The sequence below is a fragment of the Hippopotamus amphibius genome, chromosome 11 (genome assembly GCF_030028045.1).
Source record: "Hippopotamus amphibius kiboko isolate mHipAmp2 chromosome 11, mHipAmp2.hap2, whole genome shotgun sequence".
Taxonomy (NCBI): domain Eukaryota; kingdom Metazoa; phylum Chordata; class Mammalia; order Artiodactyla; family Hippopotamidae; genus Hippopotamus; species Hippopotamus amphibius.
Genome location: NC_080196.1, coordinates 87,422,452 through 87,439,883, shown reverse-complemented (window position 1 = coordinate 87,439,883; position 17,432 = coordinate 87,422,452). Strand labels below are relative to the sequence as shown.

At 38.1% G+C, this 17,432-nt stretch overlaps 2 protein-coding genes across 3 annotated transcripts in view; both read left to right on the top strand.

Annotated features, from left to right (window-relative positions):
- EPG5 (ectopic P-granules 5 autophagy tethering factor) overlaps window positions 1-17,432 on the top strand; it is a 120,684-nt gene that overhangs the window by 34,281 nt on the left and 68,971 nt on the right. For both annotated transcript variants that reach the window (XM_057698547.1, XM_057698546.1), the window contains exons 11-16: window positions 869-1,026; window positions 2,077-2,231; window positions 3,963-4,103; window positions 9,670-9,834; window positions 11,490-11,609; window positions 12,275-12,534. In XM_057698547.1, coding sequence (XP_057554530.1) covers window positions 869-1,026; window positions 2,077-2,231; window positions 3,963-4,103; window positions 9,670-9,834; window positions 11,490-11,609; window positions 12,275-12,534 — 999 coding nt within the window. The remainder of the gene's footprint in view (window positions 1-868; window positions 1,027-2,076; window positions 2,232-3,962; window positions 4,104-9,669; window positions 9,835-11,489; window positions 11,610-12,274; window positions 12,535-17,432) is intronic.
- LOC130831057 (hypoxanthine-guanine phosphoribosyltransferase) lies at window positions 14,211-15,583 on the top strand. The gene has a single exon (XM_057698548.1). It carries the CDS (start codon window positions 14,321-14,323, stop codon window positions 14,975-14,977), a length of 657 nt encoding a protein of 218 aa, XP_057554531.1. The 5' UTR covers window positions 14,211-14,320; the 3' UTR covers window positions 14,978-15,583.

The following is a 17,432-nucleotide window of genomic DNA, read 5'->3' as shown; positions in this document are numbered from 1 at the left end:
GCTATTTTGTGGAAGCCTTTGAACTCAGAGCTGAGGAGTTTGAACTTCATTCGGTGATGGGTGAGGAGTTATGGAGGGCTTTTGATTCCCCTTCTCCCCCCAGCCCCCAGCTGCACGTGTCTGTGTGTGCACATGGACCTGTGCGCATGCTCAGACCCATATGTCCAAGCTAAGCAGCCTCTCTGCTGCCTGGATCTTAAAAGGATCTTTGGTTTATTTTATGTATTTATTTATTTATTTATTGGCTGTGTTGGGTCTTTGTTGCTGCACACAGGCTTTCTGTGGTTGTGGTGAGTGGGGGCTACTCTTCATTGTGGTGTGCAGGCTCCTCATTGTGGTGGCTTCTCTTGTTGCCAAGCACGGGCTCTAGGTGCATGGGCTTCAATAGTTGCTCAATAGCTGTGGTGCACGGGCTTAGTTGCTCTGAGGCATGTGTTATCTTCCTGGAGCAGGGCTCAAACCCATGTCCTCTGCATTGGTAGGTGGATTCTTAACTACTGTGCCACCTAGGAAGTCCAGATCTTTGGTTTAAAACTCAGCTCAGCCTCTTATTACCCTCTGTGTGTTTTAGTAACCTCATGTGTAAATTGGGTGTAGTATCGATAATAGTACTTGTCTCAGTTTTAGTCAGTTTGGAATGAGCTGATAAATAGATGATGTAGTGATTAGAACAGTGCCTGGCACAGACTAAATGCTCTGTGTGTATTTGCTGTTATTGTTATCCATTCTTGAGGTGTTTATGACTGAAGCATGCTAGAAAAATTGCTGCAGCATGATTTAAAAATTTAAGAATTTTTATGTCTGCTTTCTCAGTATTGCAAAGTTGACTGATACATAAAGTTATTCCTGCTCTTCTTAAAACATGCAGACTTGGCATTTGGCTGTTTATGTCAGAGATGCCCTTCGGGACACTGTCTGTCCAGATGCTCTGGAAGCTCTTCTACCTCATGCACCAGGTGGAGAGTGGGAATCTGGAAAAGCTCTGTACTGCCCTCCCGCCTGCCGAGTGCAAGAAGCACCTCCAAGGTACAGCCTTGCCAGAATATGTAGCGTCTGCCTTTCCTACCTCGTCTGCCTTTTCTCTTCGTGGCTTTTAGAAGGACTAAGGGAGAATGTTTTATTCTGAGTACTCATATGTAATCTTTTTGAAATTTAAGAGACTGTTGTTTTGACTTATTAGAATGATTCCAGTTTTCGTTATTCCTCAAATGCTCTGAATAGTAAATTCTATTATAAACCCAATTTGGGGATAGGAAATGGAAGTTGGGTTGGTAAAACCCCATGGAGTTATTTTGAAAATACTGGAAATTTGATGAACTGCCTTTGATTTCTCAAATGTGTAAACATATGAAAAGAACTGTTGGCTTGTTGCCTTCTTTCTGTGAAAAGTTCTATTGGAAATATATTTTTTAAACAGACTATTTTCTTCCCTCTTTACAGCTTTGCCTTTGCAGCATTTAGTTTTCTGTCTCGTATGGGCAAAGCTGTTAATCAAGACTGCCCCCTAGTGACAAAATGTAATATTGCTTACAGAGCATTCTCTGAGAAATAGGCAAAACATACTGTTAAATCAGTGTTTCAGTCATGATTATAGCTAATTTCTTGCCCCAAATTTCCATTTATAAGCAGATTTTTTGTGTGTGTGGAATGTCATGTTGATACTGAGTAGTTTGCTAGTCTTAGCAGTTTTCATTAATAGGGTTGCCATTCATTTGGCTGACAATCACCAAGTAACTTCAGGTGTGCCGTTGAGGATGTCTTGCCTACTGACAGTAGTAGTGCTTTGCATTGACAAAGCACTTCACCAGTCACATGGCATCTGATCTTAAATAAACTCCTGAGACAGATGAGGAAACTGAAGCTTGTTAAATGTTCCTGAGGCAACATTAGAGTTGGAATGTCATCTGGTCCAACCTTCTTCCTGATGCCTGTAGAAATCCACTCTGGAACAAAGATGTTTTGTATGTTTAAATATTTCTTAATGGGTTTTAATTTTATATTTTCTTTCTCTTTGGGGGAGTAATTAAAGTGATATATGTTTATTCTCGCCCCACTTTAATTTTCTTGTACTTGCAGACCCGGAACATTTTGTGAACTTTGAGAAATGTCTTTCTTCCATGAATAGCTCGGAAGAGATTTGCCTTCTAACTACTTTTGCTCAGATGGCTCAGGCCAGAAGAACCAATGTGGATGAAGACTTCATAAAAATTATTGTTCTGGAGATATATGAGGTTAGAATATTAGGTTTTAGAAATCAGCTAAAAATATTTTCTTTTGGATTGTCCATCTGTTGATTCTTTGGGGATTGCTTTAAAAAAAATGTGACAATCAAAAAAAAACACTTGGGAAAAATTAAAATTTTTTAAAAAAATGTGACAATCTTAGATTGTCTGCACTTGTGGACGGAGATAATCTATAACAAGTATTGAAAATATGAATCATGCACATTCTGTTTCCCCTGCTATCTCCTGTCATTCGATGTATGAGTTTTGGTAAGGAATAGACAGTCTGGCACAGCCTGACATTTGTAGTGTTTATACTTATGTCCCCCTGCCCCATCCTTGCCCCCCTCAGTTCCATTCCTCTAACCCTGCCAGGAACATGGAAACCTGGCTTCCCAGCCAACTTAAGTGAGATGGTGGAAATAATACTGAACCTAGAGTTAGACGATCTGGCTTTGTTTTAACTCTGCTGCTCATTGCCCATCTCACATCAGAAAAGATACCTTAACTCTCTGGGCTTCAGTTTCTTCATGTGTAAAATGACAGGCCGGGGTGAGATCTCTGCTTTCTTTACATTTTCACTGAGCCACCCCGACAGTGGAAGAGGGTGAGCTTTGGGCCCCATGTGTTGAGGAACATAACCCAAATGGTTACCAAAACATTATTTGGAGTTTTGTATATATTTTAAGTGCACATTTTCACTTAGGCTGGCATTAGTCTGTTTATCTTTATAAAAAAATTTCCTCCAAATTTAAGTAAAATTATGTTTGAAGGTGTATTATAATCCCCCTCGATATTCCATTTTGAGAATGACAGAGCTGGGTGATCTAAAGTTCTTTTCCAGGATCAGATATCCTATTAAGCTGTTTCTCTTCTTGTACTTTGTAACCATGCATGAGATGAAGGCCTAGGTGGATCTGGGATTCCAAACTATCTTCATGGTCTGCAGAAATTGAGGGGAGAATGTATATTTTCACATATATTAAATGGAATTCTCAAGATCCATTGCTAAAGTAATATTTATGCTCTTGAATGGTATTTCAAGTGTTTTGACCAGTTCTCACAGTAAAAACTACATTCCGATCGTGCGCGTGCACGTGTGTGTGTGTGTACACACGTGTGATATTGAAGCAATACTTAATCTTACTGTGATGCACTTTCACATTTTTATGTTCTATTTTATTCTACTGTCTTATTTTTCTGTTGTGTTCCATTGTATTAAAGAAAAAAAAAAACAACTGCTGGCCATTGGCATGATTGGATTGTAACCTGTAGTTTTGAGCCCATTGTTTAAGAAGACTTGGTAAACATTGATATTTTAGAAGCTCGTGTAATTGAGGATCTCATTTTTTATTTTTCCCTTTGGAGAGAATAGATACTTCCATGAAATGCATTCTGATTTTCATCATGTTATTGGTTTCCTCAAATTTAGAAAAGTTTTAATATGGAGGGACTGTTTAATTGCTTTGAGGACTCTGGGAATGTTTTCTCAATCCAGCACTTAAAGTCACTGTTACACAGTTGCCTTTCCCCTCCATCCCTCTCCCCCCCACCTTCCAGACTCAAGGTAGATAACTCTGCTCTCTGAAGTTTTGACATCTTTTTGAACATGGTGTGAGCCAATGCTTAATCTGAGATGCTTTCTACTTTACTTGAAAACGCCCTAAATAAAGTATGGGAAGGTTTTTTTACTGATAAATTGGTATTAAAAATGCCATCTCCACCCCCTCCTACTTTTAGGTATCTTATGTCACCCTGTCCACCAGAGAAACTTTTTCAAAGGTTGGTCGAGAGCTTTTAGGGGCCATCACAGCTGTTCACCCTGAGATAATTTCTGTCCTTCTGGATAGAGTTCAAGACACCATTGACCAGGTTGGAATGGTAAGAGCACTGATTTTGTTTGTTTCCTTTTTATTTTTTATTTTTTTTTGTTCGTTTAAACCCTGTAGTATTGGAGCAGTGGAAACATAGTAAGGTCCTTGGGATGACTGAGTCATGGGCACAAGAGGGTGAAGACAACACTTATTGTGTCGCAGATTCACTGTGCCTGCTTGGGGTTAGCTGCTGCTTATAAAAAAAACTGTGGGTTGTTTCTCTTAATCTCCTCAAAGTGACTTTCCTACTCCTTCAGTAACAGGTTTTTACTTTAATTGTAGCCTATAGTTAATTCATAGTTTTTATTTCATAATTTTGTTTTGCCTTCATAATTCTTATTTTTTTTCTTGGAAGAAACAACTCTGATTTAGAAAGAAGGCTTGCTTTAAATCAATCAAAAACAAAATTAAAATTTAATTTTATTAAATGAAGTAATTTAAGTTGAGCAAGACATTGTTTAGTTCTGTCATTTATCACATTCCCTTTTGTAATCTTTATGTGGTTTTTAAAAACAACTTTATTGTGATATAATTCACATACCATACAGTTCATCTGTTTAAAGTGTACAGGTCAGTGGTTTTTAGTATACTCACAGATATGTTTAACTATTACCACAGTTATTTTTAGAACATTTTATCACCTCAGAAAGAAACCACATACCGTTTAGCTGTCAGAATTCCATCCCCTCCAGTCCTGAGCAACCACAATCTACTTTCTGTCTGTATAGATTTACCTATTATGGACATTTTATGTAAATGAAACCACAAAATATGTGGTCACTTATGACTGGCTTCTTTCACTCAGCATAATGTTGTCCGGGTTCATCCGTGTTGTAGCATGTGTCAGTACTTCATCTGTTCTTGTGGCCAAATAATATTCTATTGTATGAGTGTATCATTTAAAAAAAAATACACTTACTAAAGATTTTCATCATCATCTATAATAAGCCTGTAACGAGTGAATTTTTCTAATGGGAGGTGGTCATGTGTCATAACTTCAGCAGGAATGTGTAAAGTTATAGTGTCTTTCTCCGGGCTTATGTTTGCGCTGGGGCTTTCCGTCTTATAGTCATTGCATCATCCCTGTAGAATAGATGACTGATAACTCTTAATACTTCATCACATTCATGAGTGAGCAGATTCAATGACACATTGGTTTATGAGACATATTTTTTTTCTGAATGAAGAATAAGCTATATATCATGCTTTACTCGGAAAAGTATATGTTACTTTTTTATGTTAAAAGAAATTTAATTGTGGTAAATTATACACAGCATAAAACATACTGTATTAACCATTTTTTAGTTAAGTGGCATTAAGTACATTCACATTGTTTCGCTACCTACCACCACCACCATCCATCCATAAAACTCTTTCATCTTACGAAACTGAAACTCTGTACCCATTAAACACTAACTCCCCATTCCCTCCCATCTCCTGGCAACCAGCATTCTACTTTCTGTCTCTTTTGAGTTTGACTGCTCTAGGTACTTCACAGAAGTGGAATCATACAGTATTTTTCTTTTTTTGTCTGGCTTATTTCACTTAGTAAAATGACCTCAAGATTCATGCATGTGTCAGAATATCTTTCCTTTTTAAGCCTGAATAATATTGTGTTTTATGTACGTACTACATTTTGTTTATTCACTTATCTACTGGTGGAACTTGGGTTGCTTCTATCTTTTGGCTGTTTGAATAATGCTGCAATGAACATGAGTGTACAAATATCTTCTTGAGACTCTGCTTTAAATTCTTTTGGGTATATACTCAGAAGTAGAATTGCTGGTTCATATGTTAATTCTATTTTTAATTTTTAAAGAACCACTATACTGTTTTCCATAGCAGCAGTACATGGTACTTTTTCTTTTTAAGAAAACGTTGTATTCCGCTGTCGTATGATTATGTTGAGATGAAGGGCTTTCCATTTGCAAACAGCAAGTTTTCGGTTGCTCTGCTGGACTGCTGGGGAAGTCGCTGGTTGCTTCTTTTTGAGTGATTATGAAATGGAATGATTTCCAAAGAAATCTACAGTGGGTTATATGATTCATTTTGATTGAGTTCATGACCTTTTTCTGATAGGTGGATTTCTGGATTTGGCCACACTTACATTTGTAATTAGGTTGTAATACTTTTAGTAATAAATTGTGCCCGAAAATATGCTTAACTGTAAGTGTACAAATCAGAACCATAATGTTTTTTGGAGCACGTGTTCTTAAAGATGCTCCCACTCTCTGTTTAACTGTATGGTTCCTTTGTGTTCTGTGGACTTGCTGACATTTTTGGAGGAATTTATTCAAGCCCCCTTACCTTCAGGTGAATATCATAGCTTTGAATATTTTTGCTTGTGACCTTGGGCTAGTCTGAAATCAGCTCCTAGCTCCAGAGCCTGGGAATGAACTGTGGCTGTGGACCTAAACTTTCATTGACACACTTGGGGTATGTCTGAAGGTAACTTTTTCTAGAGGCCCAGCAGCAGAGGAAAAATCCTTTGTGCTGTAGATCTGTGGCTATTGCTCTGGTTAGGAATAGTTGTTGATAAGGACCAAGCCTTTGGGGACATCTCAAACTTTGGAACTCAGATAAGTTTTGATGACAACCTGCAAATTGATAAGATATTTTTCTCTTGGTCTTTTTTATAATTTGAAACATGGGTTCATTTCAGAGGACATTCTGCTTTTGTTAGTGAAATTCATGTATCTTCCTAACATCCTGTCCTCTTCAGGTAAAATTAGTGATCTTTTGACTTTCAGTGAAAGCATAAATATATTTTAAAATACACTTTAAATTCTGTTTTGTTGGGAATTCTTATTAGGATTCTTTTTAATCACTTCTTTTTTTTGTCTTATTGAATGAACTAGGTCTTTCATTACAATATGGAGGAGAGGTAGTAAAAGTGAACATCCTTGCTTTGTTCCTTATCATAGTAGAAAGGGTTCCCAAGTTCACGATTAAGTATAATGCTAGTTGTAGGGTTTTCATTTATATTCTCTGGTAGGCCGAGAAATTTCTGTTTCCAGTTTGCTGAATTTTTTTTCATGAATGTGTATTTAGTTGTTTTTTCTTCATCTGTAGAGGTGATCATATGATTTTTATGCTTTTTTCTGTTAATGTGGTGAATTACATTGACTGGTTTTCAAATGTTGAACTATCATTGTTTCCTGAAATAAAAACTAACTTGATCATGGTATATTATTCTTTTTATGTATCGTTAGGTTCAACTTGGTAATATTTTTTGTTGAGGATTTTTGCATATATATTCATGACATATCGATCTGTAATTTTATTTTCTGGTTATATCTTTGTTAGGTTTTGATTTTAGTGTCTTCTTGGCCTTGTAACATGAGGTGAGAAGCATTTCCTTCTCTTCTATTTTTTGAAAGAATTTTTGTAAGATTGCTGTAATTCTTCCTTGAATGTTTGATAGAGTTTACCAGTGAAATCATCTGGGCCTAGGATATTCTTTGTGGGATGTGTTCTGCTAACAAATTGCAAATTTTAAACAGATACAGATTTTTATTTTTTTCTGAGTCAGTTTTGGTAAGTTATGTTTTTATGTTTCTATTTTTATTTTTAGTTTATTTTATTTCTTTATTTTTGGCTGCATTGGGTCTTTATTGCTGTGCGTGGGCTAGCTGTGGTGAGTGGGAGCTACTCTTTGTTGAGGTGTACAGGCTTCTCATTGCAGTGACTTCTCTTGTTGTGGAGCACGGGCTCTATCTAGGTGCATGGGCTTCAGTAGTTGAGCATGTGGGCTCAGTAGTTGTGGCGCTGGGGCCCTAGAGCGCGCAGGCTTCAGTAGTTGTGATGCGTGGGCTCAGTAGTGGCAGCACGTGGGCTCTAGGGCTTGTGGGCTCAGTAGTTGTGGCTCGTGGGCTGTAGAGTGCAGGCTCAGTTGTTGTGGCACACAGGCTTAGTTGCTCCTTTGCGTGTGGGATCTTCCTGGACCAGGGATCGAACACGTGTCCCCTGCATTGGCAGGTGGATTTTTAACCACTGCACCACCAGGGAAGTCCAAGTTATGTTTTTAAAGGGGTTTTAACCATTCCATCTAACTAGTTGAATTTACTGGCAAAGAGTTTTTGTAATATTCCCTTTTTAACTTTTTGAGGTCCCTGAGATCTTTCTTGGTAGCTCCACTTTCATTCTTGATGGGTAGGTATATGCTATACCATTATTTTGTGTAGCTGGGGATAGATGCTTTTCTGGACAGATCTCGTTATACTCATTGTTCTAGTACCATTATTTTATTCTTATTGTCAGATGCTCAAAGGCTAAAGAAGTATTTTTCTGTCTGTTAGATTGCTAGTTTGCCATTTTGTTCAGCATATTCTAGACCTTTATTAATAAATCCTTATGAAAATTTAGCTAAATGCATACACACATGCTACACATGCAAAGGAAAGAAAAGGTCTCTTTAAAATTCATTTATTCTACGCTTCTTTCAAAACTTTTTTCCCGTTCTTTCACAGTTTGTATTGCCTCCAATTTGGAGCAGTGCAGGAACCTGAAAAATGCTAAGATATATGTTCTAGAGCTGAGTTGTCCAATACAGTAACCACAAGGCTTATGTGACTATAGACCCTTGAAATGTGGCACATCCAAATTATGATGTGCTGTAAGTGTAAAATACTCACTGGTTTTCCAAGACTTAGTTTGAACAAAAGAATAACATATTTCAGTAATTTTTTGTGATGACTACATGTTGGAATACTATTTTGCACATATTGGATTAAATGAAATATATTGTTAAAATTAATTTTACTTGTTTCTTTTGACTTTTAAAAATGGCTGTTAGAAAAATTAAAATTACATGTGTGGCTTGCACTAGATTTCTATTGGAAAGCACTATTCTAGACATTACTTATGAACTGCTCTTCTGATCAGTCTTACTTAACTGTATTTATCTTAATTTGCACATGGATGTGTTATTTAAAGTGGTGCTATGGACTTTTTGTACAGGATTTTTAGAAGTTTTTATTATAGAATCTTTCAAATATATAAAAAGTAGAGAACAGTATAATCAATTGCTATGTGCCCGTCATCCAGTTTCAACAAACACCAACTTTTGGTTGATCATGTTTCATCTTTCCCCCCATCCACTCCTTGTATCTTCTTCCTAGAATGCTTTGAAGATAATAGAAAGAATTTTTTAAATACCGTAGAAGAAACAATTATTTTAAGTGCTAAGTCTTTTTGTAAAATGAATGGCTTTTTGATTTATCATGACTTTAAATTTGGATCTTACTGTGGTGATTTTTTTATTTTTAATTTTAAATTTTTTTTTATTATTTATTTTTTTAATTTTATTTATGTGGTGATTTTTTCAAATGGAAGTATACCAGTTTATATATGAAAAAAAGCTTGACATTTACAAAGGATTGCAAAATGTGTTTTTTGGTGGATCATTAGTTTTAATACTCATTTGGTTTGGTTGTTCATTTCACTGTCTAAAAAAACAAAACCCCACTTCCTTTTGTAGAAGAATTTTTGTAAGCACTTTAATAATGTCATATTGTAGTATAGGATTGTCCTTAAGTCTTGATTTTAATTATTATTATTTTCTTTTAAATAAGGTTTCTTTATACTTGTTTAAAGAACTACCTTTATATCTTTGGCGACCTTCTGCCTCCGAGATAGCTGTGATTCGGGATTGGTTGTTGACTTATAACCTGACAACGGTGAAGAATAAATTGGCCTGTGTTATTCTGGAAGGACTAAATTGGGGATTTGGTGAACAGGTATGTGTTAAAACCGTTCCCTGGAGACTGGAGAGTCCACACACATCAGTTTCAAAGAAACATTTTCTCAAAACATGAACATTTTTGAGTATCATTTGCGAGGTCTGCAAATTCTTTTAGCTGCGTCAGAGGTTAAGATCTTCTCTAATTAGTTCTGTTGTACAGAGTGAGCATCCTCTAAGTGAAGATAAATTGCTCCACACTGAAAATTCCTCCTTTTTTCCTTGGATCATTTGTTTCTGTTTTTTTATTTCTGGATGTTTACTGCAGTTCCTCCTAACTGCCTCTCCCGCCTCTGGTCTTTCTTTCTCATAGATTTTGTATTGTGTGTCATTGCCAGACTTGTCTTCTGAAACACTGTGCACTGCTTAAGAGCCTGAGCTCTGACCCAGGCTGCCTGGGTTCTGATCCCAGCTCTGCCACCTCCTGGCTGTGTGACCCTGAGCAAGCTTCCTGAACGCTCTGGGCCTTAGTTGCTCATCTGTAAACATTCAGATTAGTAGGCGTACCTCCGAGGGTTGTTGTAAGGTTTCTGCAAGCTAGGACACGTAAAACATTGAGGACAGTTGTAGACACGTGTTAAGGTCTTTGTAGTGGTAGTTTTCATTCACAGTAGTTTATTATATTAAGACTTTGCTACCTATCGTATGTCTCCAAAGATGCCATATCAAGGAATTTTGACTGTTAAAATCTTTTTGCGTTTTTACCCAAGGCCTTGTTAGTTAGCCCCTTAATCAAAATATTTAAACATTTTAAGGGAAAATGGAAGAGAACTCAGCCCTCGCTAACTGTCTGCCAGCTTTTGTTCTGAGTGAGTCATTTAGTCCTTGAAGCCATCTTGTGTGCTTGGCGTGAACACGACCCCCGTTGTACAGATGAGGAAACTGAAGTCAGGGAGCTTTTCCCCCAGGGTGTCCCTGACCATCTGGTCTGCTCATGGACTCATCTGGCTTTTCTCTCACACAAGTGCTGGTGGGTGAGAGCTGCAGGGAGCTCTTCTCCACCTTCACCTTCTCTGACTTGTGAACAGAAGCCCCAGCCCCCCTCTCTCTCCCAGAGAGCTGCATACAGAGTCCCCATGAGTGTCTCCTCACTCTTTTGTTAGCGTTCAGAAAGACCTCTTCTCTGAAAGCGTTAAGGAATGTATTTCTTCAGTCTGTAAAGGAAGATTGGGTGGGAAATTTGGTAGGCAACTTCAAGCTCCTGAAGAAGTATTTTACCTCTGTTGTTGAGTAATTTTTATATTTTCACTGATGACAGAGCAAGCAAAGGGAATATAGACTTAAATTAAGTGTCTTCCTGTTTAGTTAATATAATTAAACATCTTCCTGGTTCTTAACAAAATGCCCTTAAACTTGCAATCCAAAGTATAGCGATTTTAGAGTGGGGGTTGGGGTTGTATTCAAAGATATCTTTTATGACTGGGATTGGGGATGACTCAGGTTCACACCTAACTGATGCAGGGTAGTGGTTTTTTAAAGATTTCAGTTGTTCCCCCTGTTGTCATAATTTCATTGTTGAGGGGTGTGAGCTTTGGAAAACTAAGCTTCTGCATCCAAGATTCTTTTTTACTATCCTGACTAATCTTTCAGTTCAAAGGTGTAACCAAAAACAAATCAAGGTGACATGTTTGTGATTATTTTTCTCTTTAAAAGGGGACTCTTCATCTGGATCAGGCAGTCCATGCTGAAGTAGCTCTAATGATTCTTGAAGCGTACCAGAAGTACCTTGCAGAGAAGCCGTATGCTGGGCTTCTTTCTGAAAGTATGAAGCAGGTATTTCCTTCTTTTATATATTGAGGACATAAACCTTTATTGTAAATGACCTGGGTGGATAAAGTTACAATATATGCCCTTCTTTTTTCCTAAGAACATTTCTGGCAATTTAAGATATTGGAATTGAGTTCTGCGGTTGGAGAAAGATTTTTCTTTAAGAAGTAGCCTACATAGGACCGTTTTAATGTGGGATTTGAATTGAGCTACAGTGGTGTGCTGGAGCTGGCTCGTACTAGCTCGGGAGAACTGATCGTAAAATTTTTAAGAACTTTGCAAGCCTGGCTGTTATCTGCTAACCTGTTGGTGGCTTGAAGTTGACCATGATGGGAGTTTTTATACTACCGAAGTTAGCAAATTCTATAAATGAGCCCCACACTCCAACTTAAATTTATTTACCAACCTACCAATTGTTGCATACCAACTTTCATATTATTACTCTTGCTTGAGCTGAGCCAGATCAGGTTCCCAAAGTGACTAGCAAATAAGCAGAAGTGGTCAGTTGTAAGTGAGAAACTGCTTTAATTTAGTGCTATAAACACTGAGTACTGTAAGCATTATGTCCTTTCTTTTGCAGACCTTGTTGCTCACAAAAAGAGATGGGTGGGTGAGCTGACTGATTTCGTATGTATGTGACTAATGTGGTTTAAAATAAATAATTGTTTTAGGTTTCATATTTGGCCAGTATTGTTCGGTATGGAGAGACACCTGAGACCTCATTTAACCAATGGGCCTGGAACTTGATCTTGAGGTTAAAACTGCACAAAAATGATTATGGAATACCGCAAAATTGTGCAACTGTTCCCTTCTCCAGCACTGTGCCTGAAATGACAGAGTCACCCACGTTTCATCCTCTCTTGAAGGCTGTGAAGGCGGGCATGCCCATTGGCTGTTATCTGGCCTTAGCTATGACGGCTGTGGGCCACAGGTACAGTGTTTGGGTTGAACTTTTAGGGTTGCTGAACCTTGTAGTCAAGTGATTCTGGAATCATCTTTCACATCCCAAGGTCTGAGGCCTCCATCAAATCTGTCTAGGGGTAATCAGGGCCAAATAATAAGCCTCAGTTAAGAGCTTATCAAGAAGAAATGCCCAAATTCATGTAAGATGGATTTGTAACAGAAAATCACCTTGTTGCATTATGAAGACAGTTATACCTGTCACCCGGAGTGGAATGTTTATGTCAGCAGTAGACAGAGTCTCTTCTTCAGAATCATAACCAAATAAAAATAATTAGTCGCCTGTATTGAATTGTGTTTGAAGTGATGGCAGCCCAACTCAGGCTTCCCAGGTATAAAGGAAGCTAACCCTGTACCTACCCAAGGGAATGAAATACCTGATCAGGTCAAGTGCCTCTCTTGTATGAGCCCATAGCAGTGTCTGTTTCTTCCATTATAGCATTTATCATTAACTATATCATTAACTATAATGTAGTTGTTTAATTTTGTCAGAGACATTCTATGAGGTTAGGACTCAGGAACCGTATTTGTCTTGTGGTATTTTATCCCTTGTGATGAAGACTGAATATGGCACAGGAAGTAACTGAATGCATGAATTCTCAGTTGGCTAAAAATTCTTTTCTTTAAAGATCATTTTCCTACAATGTATTAATTTTATTTAGCCTATCCGTTTTTCTAAAACCTCTTTGACCTATGCTTTCTGATTCTTGTGTTTTAGATTTGCTGTATCACCTTTTTAGCAACCCGATTTCAACATCTTATTCCACATTCAGTATATTTTCAGTGGAATGCCAGTTGTTCTGTGAGCTGTTAGTGTTCAGCCTGTGCTGTGAAGTATGAAAGATATGGAATTGTTAGATAGCCCTCAGGTTGTTGATAGTTGAGTGGACATGGGGAGACATAAAGCAATTGACAGTACTGAAGAATATGATCAGGGGCCTGGATGGTCTGAATAGAGCACTGGTTCTTAATGCCGACCACCCTTTAGAATCACTTTTGCTGTGATTCTAAAAATACCAATACAGGGAAGAGAGTGAGAATCCTAATCTAATTGATCTAGGGGCCAGTTCTCCAGATGATTCTAATGTACAGCCTAGACTGAGAACCTCTCAGGAGTATGGGCAGAAAGAATTTAAAGGAAGGAGAGATCACTAGAGCAGGATACCCTCATGGAGGAGCTAAGCTTTGGAGAGGAGTCTTAATTAATTAGAAAAGACGTCCTGGGCTAAGGAGCAGAGTGGTGACGTTCTCCTTCGCCAGGTGATCAATGCCCACAGTGTTGAAGATTCTGTCCAAGGGCCGCCCACTCCTGCCCTACAGCACCTGTGCCTTCTGAGCAGGGTGCTTACTGCATTAAGGTGTAATCATTTCTCTCTCCTCCTCCTTGGGGACTGCGTGTTCCTTAACGGTAGGGATATGGTAGGGGCGTTGTCTTGCTTATCTTTGTATCTCCAGAACTTGTACTTTGTAGGTATTTTTTTTTTCCTTCCAGTTTTATTGAGATATAATTGACATAACTTTAAGGTGTACAGTGTAATGATTTGACTTATATGCATCATGAAATGATGACCACAGTAAGCTTAGTGAACATCCATCATCTCATATAGACAAAAAAATAAATAGAAGCGCTCGCGCGGACTTCTCGGCTTTCCCGTGCGGCGCCGTGTCCCCCCGCGCCTCGTCCCCCGGCGCCTCCGCCTCCTGCTCGGCCCGCCGCCGGCTTCCTCCTCCCCAGACTGCCCTCAGCCGGCGCCGCTATGGCGACCCGCAGCCCCAGCGTCGTGATTAGTGATGATGAACCGGGTTATGACCTAGACTTATTTTGTATACCTAATCATTATGCTGAAGATTTGGAAAAGGTGTTTATTCCTCATGGACTAATTATGGACAGGACCGAACGGCTGGCTCGAGATGTGATGAAGGAGATGGGAGGCCATCACATCGTGGCCCTCTGTGTGCTCAACGGGGGCTATAAATTCTTTGCTGACTTGCTGGATTACATCAAAGCACTGAACAGAAATAGTGATAGATCCATTCCTATGACTGTAGATTTTATCAGACTGAAGAGCTACTGTAATGACCAGTCAACAGGCGACATAAAAGTAATTGGTGGAGATGATCTCTCAACTTTAACTGGAAAGAATGTCTTGATTGTTGAAGTTATAATTGACACTGGCAAAACAATACAAACCTTGCTTTCCTTGGTCAAGCAGCATAATCCAAAGATGGTCAAGGTTGCAAGCTTGCTGGTGAAAAGGACCCCTCGAAGTGTTGGATATAGACCAGACTTTGTTGGATTTGAAATTCCAGACAAGTTTGTTGCAGGATATGCCCTTGACTATAATGAATACTTCAGGGATTTGAATCATGTTTGTGTCATTAGTGAAACTGGAAAAGCAAAATACAAAGCCTAAGATGAGAGTTGAAGTTGAGCTTGGAAACATCTGGAGTCTCATTGAAATCACCAGTAAAATTATCAAATGTTCTAGTTCTGTGGCCAGCTGCTTAGTAGAGCTTATTGCATGTATCTTCTAAGAATTTTATCTGTTTTGTATTTTAGAAAGGTCAGTTGCTGCATTCCCGAACTCTTTATTTGCACTATGAGCCTATAGACTATCAGTTTCCTTTGGGTGGATTGTTGTTTGACTTGCAAATGAAAAATCTCTTAAACCACACCACTATTGAATGAAAATATTGAAATTGTATCTGTAAGAAACATTTAAAGAGAAGAGTATATTAGTTTTTTAATTGGTATTTTAATTTTTATATATTCAGGAAAGAACAGAAGGGATTGAATATTGTTATTATACCACTGTATGTTTAGAAAAGTAAGAAGCAGTCAGTTTCACATCAGTGACAGCATTTAGAGGTATCGTTATGTTGGATAAACCGTACATCCTGGAATTACTTTAGTAGGTTTCAGTAGTAGTAACTGTGTTTTTCTGCTTGTTCAGATTATTTCTGGTGGATCTTTGTCAACAGTTCCTTTTAAATACAGGTCAATAGGTTCCAAAAACCTACCACTTTTTGAATTCTTCAGTGTAAAAAATCCTTAAAATAAAGGCTGTCTCTTTAAAAGAAAAAAAAAATAGAAAATTTTTTTTCTTGTGGTGAGAACACTTGGGATTTACTCTAACAACTTATATATATAATGTACAGTAGTCTTAATAATATTATCATGTTGTACATTACAGTATGTCCCTAGTACTTATTTATCTGATAACTGGAAGATTGTGCCTTTTGATCATCTTTATCCATTTCCCCCTCCCTCCACCCACCCCTGCCTCCCCCCAGCCTCTAGTAACCACAAATCTGATCTCTTTTTCTATGACTTTGTTTTTGAGATGTAATTGACCTACTACAACACTGTGTTAGTTTTGGTTACACAACATAGTGATTCAATATTTCTATACATGTCTAACTGATCACCTGATAAGTCTGGTTAGGATATGTCACCATACAAAAATATTACATAGTTATTGACTGTATTCCCCACACTGGACCTTTCATGCCCGTAACCCATTTATTTTGCAGTTGGAAGTGTGTACCTCTTAATCTCCCTCACCTGTTTCTCCCCCAACCCCCCCACCTCCTCTCCATAGTAGGTATTTCATTCCACCAGGTATCTGGCTGGGTGGAGGAGGGGGAGGGAAGGGAAAATGTTGATGAAACTCTTCTGACTGAAGCCTGTGATTCCCATTGGTGAATAGAGGTCACCAGGTGATTAGGGACAAGTTTGAAAGCCAGGTAAAAAAGGGTAGAATTGCTGTACTAGGAAGGGGAGAGATGTTATATAGGCCCTTTGGAAGGCACTCCTTACATTGTTTCTAGTAGCTCTAGTGTCATTCACAGTTTCCTGTACCTCAGGTTCCTCATCTGTGAAATGGGAATAACAATAGTATCAGACTTACTTTATGAGGCTTAAGTGAGTTATAAAACATTTAACATGCTTAGAACAGTGTCTGGTATGTGGATTCTTTGAGTGTAGCATTCTGAACTTAATTGTTTCCTGATTTCTCTAATTATATTCATTCTGGAACTGTAGTTCTTTATTCACTAATACTGCTGTGAGTCTTCTCTAAAATAAACACTTGTTTAGTGCTGATTCCTGAATCCTGAGTGGGTGTGAGGGTGAGAATAAGTGTTTCTCTTTGGGGCTGAGCTCCACTGTGGTCATCTGAGATGATTCTAGAATTAACTTAAAACAATCTTATGAATGGGTTTAAGGTTGGTGGCAGAGGGTGAAGGACATAAGTTGTACATGAATGTAAAGTCGTAGATAGTACAGAGAACAGTAGTCAAAAAAATCACCCAGAATCTCTCATCATAATAAAACATCGCCTGCTTTTCTGTTTATTTTTATTCAGTATGTTTTCTTTGGATGCTTTTTAGAGCTGTAATATATGCATAATTTTATATATCCTTTGTTTTTCACTTCTAATATTGTAAATGTTTCCCTTAGGGTGTAATCTTTGCATTTTACTTTTATTTTTTGAGAAGATTTTTTCCCCAGAATTAAAGCGGGTGTAACCAAACGATATAATTAGGAAAATGGAGAAAAAAGCCACTCTCTTTAACATTCCAACACAGTGAGCATTTTAGTGTGACATCATCCCTATTTTTCCCCTGTTTATACAGTAAGTCCCCTACATATGAACTTTCAAGTTGTGAATTTTCAAAGATGTGAAGGTGCGTTCTCATGTCCAATCATGTAAATTAGTTCACATGTCTGGTGTACATTGTCACGTGCGTGCATCCTCTACAAGTGGTTGTGCTTTTGTGTTCTTTACTGTACAGTATTGTATAGAGTACAATAGTACAGTATCTATTTCAAGCCCAGGATGTCCGGAAGCAAGCGTAAAAGCAGTG

What these genes read in the sequence shown, in the direction of transcription:
- LOC130831057 (XM_057698548.1), top strand. Translation starts at nt 14,321, where the DNA reads ATGGCGACCCGCAGCCCCAGCGTCGTGATTAGTGATGATGAACCGGGT.